The 6,440-nt window shown below is 33.6% G+C and overlaps 1 protein-coding gene across 1 annotated transcript in view; it reads left to right on the top strand.

The window, feature by feature from the left end:
* Positions 1-1,606: 1,606 nt before the first annotated feature.
* Positions 1,607-6,440, top strand: part of ATP6V1C1 (ATPase H+ transporting V1 subunit C1) — a 20,566-nt gene continuing 15,732 nt past the window's right edge. Inside the window, exon 1 of the mRNA XM_019629558.1 lies at positions 1,607-1,723. Coding sequence (XP_019485103.1) covers positions 1,667-1,723 — 57 coding nt within the window. The 5' untranslated portion in view covers positions 1,607-1,666. The remainder of the gene's footprint in view (positions 1,724-6,440) is intronic.

The following is a 6,440-nucleotide window of genomic DNA, read 5'->3' as shown; positions in this document are numbered from 1 at the left end:
TGTGATTGTAATGTAAGATAACCCTTCCCTTCCAGTTCTGTCCTGTATTGCCTACTATGATAAGATCACTGTTTTGACTCGTTAAATTAACATTTGTTAAGTAGAGCCCCAGGGTGTCATAGGATGGGGATGTCATAAGATGGTGAGCCACTGTTCAACAAAAGACCTTGAGGGAAAGTGAAATAGAGAAGTTTATTACTCACAGGTCCTGGAGGAGGTGGGGCCATGTGGAGGGTACAGGCAGAGAGCTTCAGGACCTAGGGCACATGCCTTTATTAGGGTCTGTGAGTGGAGTGCTTTGGGGTTCCTAGGCTAAGTCCGGATTGGTCAATTTAAACCAAAGAGAGTGGGATTTTGGTAATTTTAAGAGGGTCTTATCTAAAGGGTACACAAAGGGAAGGCCCTGGGCAGTGAGGAAGAGTGCTTATCACAAGGGTGATATCAGAGGGAGTTATATCAGAAATTTTTATTTACTTGTGACTTCACAGGCTGTTACATAGGGCTGTTATTGAGGGAGGGGCTAGTGTAATATCTAAGCCCCTGCAGGCCACTTGGCCACACAAAATGGACCCCGAGGCAATAGTATGGAGTAGTTTGGCTAAACTCTCAAAAGTAACAGTATTTTAAATCTAGCGTTTCTCTGATCTCATTTTCTTCTCCTTGCATATAATACATGCTCAATAAATACTTAATCAGTAAAAAAAAAACCACAAAAAAAACCGTAATTTATTTTTGCTCCTTGTTATAATAGTGCTCCTGATCTCATTGTTTACTGTTTCTGTTAATTTGTCTTTGGGGCAGAAGGATGGAGGGTTGATATGTTAATTTAGGGTGCATTTACTGATCTTCAAAGTATTTGATGAACTAGGACAGTCAGTAGGTAGAATGGGGGTTGACAGTCAAAGGGGCAGTGCATCTAAAATTGCTTTTGGAAATACCAGCTGTGTTGTTGACTTGGTGTTTATGTAGGGAAAAGTTGAGGAGAGAAAGATGTTTTGATATGAATTAATTTTACCAGTCTATACTTGATCTCATCAGACTCGAGGGGTAAAGTGATCTTGATTACTAAACTTTAAGGGAAATAGTTGTTGAGCCTCTTTGGCTCTACATTTTTTATTCTTTTCATTTGAAAATGAAAGAGTCTGAGGTTTGAAGATTGTTGAGGTATAGACCCCTAGAAACAATCACCACATGGTTTTAACAGATAAGTTCATTTTCAGTGTGTTTGGGTTAGTTGGCAAAGAGAGAACATACTTTTGTCAAGTTCTACTTATCAAGGAGACAATTTGAAGTAGTTTCTTAGTCTTTGTATCTCTTTCTCCTATATATGAAGCATATCATGGGAATGCACATATTTCATTTAATTAAGTCATCAAATTAGAAGGAGCATTTTAATATACATTAAATTTTGAATAAGGATAAGAGATCCAATCAGATTACAAGGTAAAATTTTGATTAATCCATGTTACTTAGTGTGGTCCCCCATTTATTTAATCAGGACTCTTCAGACATGGTGACATCTTTACTGATTTTCTCAGTGCCAATTTCAGCATTAAAATCTATTACTGTGTAGCAAACTACAAAAAATTCTATTGCTTCTCAGTAATTAATTTATTCCCTTGTTTCAGTTGACTTGGTTACTTACATAACAAGGTTTCAGTGGGACATGGCTAAATATCCAATCAAGCAGTCCCTGAAAAATATTTCTGAAATAATTGCCAAGGTAAGATAAAAAATGACACAGGTAGGACACATTGATTTATAGTGGCTTTATTTTATTTTATAAGCATTTAGCTATGAAATACTCTAGATTTTGGCAAGGCAGCTTAATTATGTCATTGAAATAACAGGAGGTACCCTTATTTCAACTTTACTAAAAAAAAAACCCGAAAAACCAAAAACAAACGATGTTAAAAAGTATAACACTTCCATGTGTAGATTATTCAAGTTGTGTAGTTATTTATGTAGTTAACTTAAATATTGCTTCAACAATGTTGACATAAGAAAAGAAACCTTAAAATTCTGTAATTATTATTTATACAAAGTTTCAGGGTAACTGAGATCATGTAGAATAGGAAATTAGGGTGTATTAAAGATTTATGAGTCACATAGATGACAGTGGTCACTTAAGTGTGTTTATGTACAATACTGATTCAGACATTAAACTTGATGCGTTCTTTGATACCTTCTGATGTTGATCCTGTACATAGAAAACTGCCTGTATTCGTGTGCCACATGATTTTATGTACAGTTTTAAGGAGTACTATACCCTGAAGCCCATCCATGAACTTGCTGAGTTGAAAGCTCCTTTTATATTGCAAAATCCTGGAGCATGAGAGAAAATGTAAAAGTCTTACCTGAAATTATAATGATGCAAATAGACAGACACCTATTAATTGTTTGTCAACGTTTTTATGACCTGGCTAGGGTGAAAAAGTGTGCTTTAAATTACTTGGACAGACTTTCCTTGGCTCCCAGTGACTTTATTTGTACAGTGTGCTCTATAATTAAATGTAACTGAATAGACTATCAAGGATTTTAACTCAAGTTATCATATAATTTAATGAAAATGAGTAGTTTGATAATATAAATTGGTGCTCTTATTATGACTGAGCCTTATTTTCTTTTGATCCTTACCAATGATTTAGTTGTCTTCTTCCTGATACTGTTACAGACGAGGAAACAGGCTCAGAGAGGTGAAGTGACTTATCCCAGTGACATAGCTGATAATGGTAGAGCTGAGTTGAAACTAGTTTTTCAGATGTTAAATCAGTATCAGGAATGGCCATGGCCANCTGAAATTATAAAAATCCATTATGATTTACATTTTTTAAAGAACGTTTAAATTTATCAAGTTCTTTATAAAGTTTATTATCTGATTTTATTATCAAGACAACTTTGTAAAATAGTTATCTTCTATCTGAGTAGACTCCAAGTTTCAGGACTGGTTAAACAAGCAGTGGTAGTAGAAAGCTTATAGTACAATATTTAGTTTGTTCTAATGAAGGCATATTAAAGTGGAAATAATGATACTGTTGTATTTTCATTTTATGAGTTAATTTTGGGTTTGTGTGCTTTACATACTTAGATTCTGAATAAATTTGGCTCTGGAAATTTTCTGAATAAGTTTTCTTTGTGTGTGTTGGCGGGGAGGGAGAGAGAGAGGGAGGCATAGAAGGGGGTTAGTTATGTCTTAATGGAAGTCTTTGGAAAAGGCGAGCCACAGCCTCTTTCTCATTTAGCTCCATTAGTGTTGTATTCCCCCTTCTCCAAAAGGTCATATTTTTAAATACTACAAGGCTGATTGGCAAGATTTTTATTTTATTTTTTTTGCAAATTTGTAAATGTTTGATGGTAGCTAAGTATGTATATGTGAGGGATTTGAGGAAATTCCCTTAGGTTGAATATGGATTAAAATTAACCACCAATTTGGCTAATCTTGTAAGATTTCCTAAGCCGGATATCGCCAGTTTATTTAGTGGCTAATGTTCAAATGCATTGAGTCAATTAATTCTTTCTCAAAGGTAAAAGTTATGCATTTTTTTAATTTCTTAATTTGGTTTATGTTTTTTGGTTTATGTTTAAAGTTTAAGACAAACCTATAAATTAGTGACTCTGACTTTTGTGGAATGAAACTATTAGTATTTTGGGTGTCTAGCTTCTTGAATAATTCCCATTTTAGGATGCTTTGTAATTTTTTTAAAAAAAGTAGGTACCTCATGTATTAGATCTTTATCATCTCTTTTTCATAGTATCATAAATAAATCACCTTTTACCACTTAATATGGATTTGCTTCCAGGTAAGTAAATTTGACTTTGCTTGGGGTCATATGTCAGTGTTAGATTAATTTTGAAACAGGTTATACTTATCAGTTATCCTGTGATTCTGAAATACTTTAGAAACAAATAATATTAAATTATTTTTTTGTTTTATTTTATATTTCAGAGTCTCTTGATTTTGGAATAAATACCTGGTGACAAATATGACTGAGTTCTGGCTTATATCGGCTCCTGGGGAGAAAACATGTCAGCAGACATGGGAGAAATTGCACGCGGCAACTACAAAGAACAATAATCTTGCCATTACTTCCAAGTTCAACATTCCTGATTTAAAGGTAAAATTGCCCTGTGCAAAACAGTGTATGAGTTCATTGCGAAAGGGAGGACAGTTGTGTCTCTGCTTACCTTTTGGTAGAAATTAGATACCTGGGTTCCTTCTCTAGCCATTGGCATAATTTAAAACCTGTCTTGTTCTGTCCAATTTTCAGATTTTAGATACTGAGGAAATTGATTTTTTAGAAGTAAACTGCCAAAACAAAATATTTTTTCTAAACTTTGGTGCTTTTCTAAATTGTAATTTAATTGCAGTGAGAAATCTTATGAAAAGATATATTATAGTCACAATTATGACTTTAAGTGAAAAATCCTAGTAATAGATATTCCTAAATATCACAGTGAATTCATTTTTCTGTTATTAAATTTACATAATGCTCACTAATGTAAATGTTTTACCATTGTACCTTTTTATCATAGTTGGCAAATCTAACCTAATTATTTAATCTAGTTAATTTATTTAACATTTATTAAAGATCAGTAACCTAGGAGCCTCAAAGTGAAGCAGACTGCCAGGAAAAAGGAAAAAAATCATAATATTTATATTTTGTTGGTTAACTAAGTGAGGCAGTTATACACAGCACTCATTTATGTAAGAAATACTTTAAATTACTAGTTCTTAATATTTTGGGAGTTATGAATTCCTTTGAGAGACTGATATGGACTGTGGACATGTCTTCCCAAACATGCTCACTTACACACATACAATTTTGCTTTAGAGATTTGATTACAGACTCTCTGATGCATAGTCACGGACCCCTGCTTAAGAGCTGCTTCTGTAAACCATGGCTTCAAATGATTCACCGTCACTGGACAGCACAGGCCTGCCATCGCAGGGTCTTCCATCTTAAATGCTGGTTGTACCCATGAATTAGAGGATTATCTTGTGCATATAAATAGCTTTGACATGTCTGGCAAACATGCTTTAACCACGCTTGCACATTATGAAATAAAAATTGGACAGCTTAAGATTTATGGGCCCTTCAAATCAAGATGTTTTATCATCTTGTAAAAAACAAAAAAAGAAAAAGATAAAACCTAAGTAATACAATGCTATATTTCCCTTCCAGGTTGGCACACTAGATGTCTTGGTTGGTTTGTCGGATGAACTGGCTAAACTGGATGCATTTGTAGAAGGGTAATGTATTTATATGCACAGACTAGGTCAAAATTATCAGGCTACCTGAGCATTAGCTTTATTGTCACATGTATATTCTGCATATTGGAATGGTTTTAGGAAGTGATGATTCTTTTTTCTTTGTAATCAACTTTATGAAGATACAATTTAAATACAATAAAATACACCTGTTTGAAGTGTGAAACTATAATTTTTATTGAGATATAATTTATATGCCGTGCAATTCACCTAATTAAAATGTACAAATCAGTGATTTTTAGTATATTCACAGAGTTGTGCAGCCATTGCCACAAACAATCTTAGTATATTTTCATTACCCCTACCCACCATAAACATCCTGTTCCTATTAGCTGTCACTCCCTGCCCCCGACTGCTCACTAATCTAGTTTCTGACACTATAGAATTGCTTATTTTGGACATTTGGTTGGAATCATGCAATATATGGTCTCTTGTGACTTGCTTCTTTTCCTTAACATGTGTTCAAGGTTTGGCCATGTTGTAGCATGTATCAATACTTAATTGCTTTTTATTACCAAATAATATTCCATTGTGTAGATATACTACATTTTATTAATCCATTCATCAGTTGATGGACATTTAGGCTATTTCCACTTTTTGGCTAATACGAATAAAGCTACTTTGAATTATTTCTGTATAAGTTTTTGTATGCTCATATGTTTTCGTTTCTCTTGGGTATGTACCCAGGAGTGGATTGCTGGGTCATAAGGTAACACTGTTTTTAGCATTTTGAAGAACTGCAAGGCTGTTTTCCAAAGTGGCTGCACCATTTTATAATTCCATTAGCAGTGTATAAAAGTTCTAATTTCTCCACATTCTTGGCCAAATTTGTTCCTATCTATCTTTTTTATTATAGCCATCCTACTGGATATGTAGTATTTTATTGTTTTTTTGTTATTTTCCTGATGGTTAATGATGTGTTGAGCATCTTTTAATGTGTTTATTGGCTATTTGTGTTTCTTCTTCAGAGAAACATCTATTTTGAATCCTTTGCCTATTTTTAAATTTTCCTTTTTTATTGAGTTGCAATAATTCTTCATATATTCTAGATACTTATCTGATGACTTGTAAATAATTTCTTCCCATTCTGTGGCTTGTCTTCACTTTCTTGACATGTCCTTTGCAGCACGAGTTTTTAATTTTGGTATCCAATTTATTTATTTATTTATTT

This window comes from Hipposideros armiger, unplaced genomic scaffold (genome assembly GCF_001890085.2).
Source record: "Hipposideros armiger isolate ML-2016 unplaced genomic scaffold, ASM189008v1 scaffold_860, whole genome shotgun sequence".
NCBI classification, from domain to species: Eukaryota; Metazoa; Chordata; class Mammalia; order Chiroptera; family Hipposideridae; genus Hipposideros; species Hipposideros armiger.
This window is presented reverse-complemented; position numbering and strand designations above follow the sequence as displayed.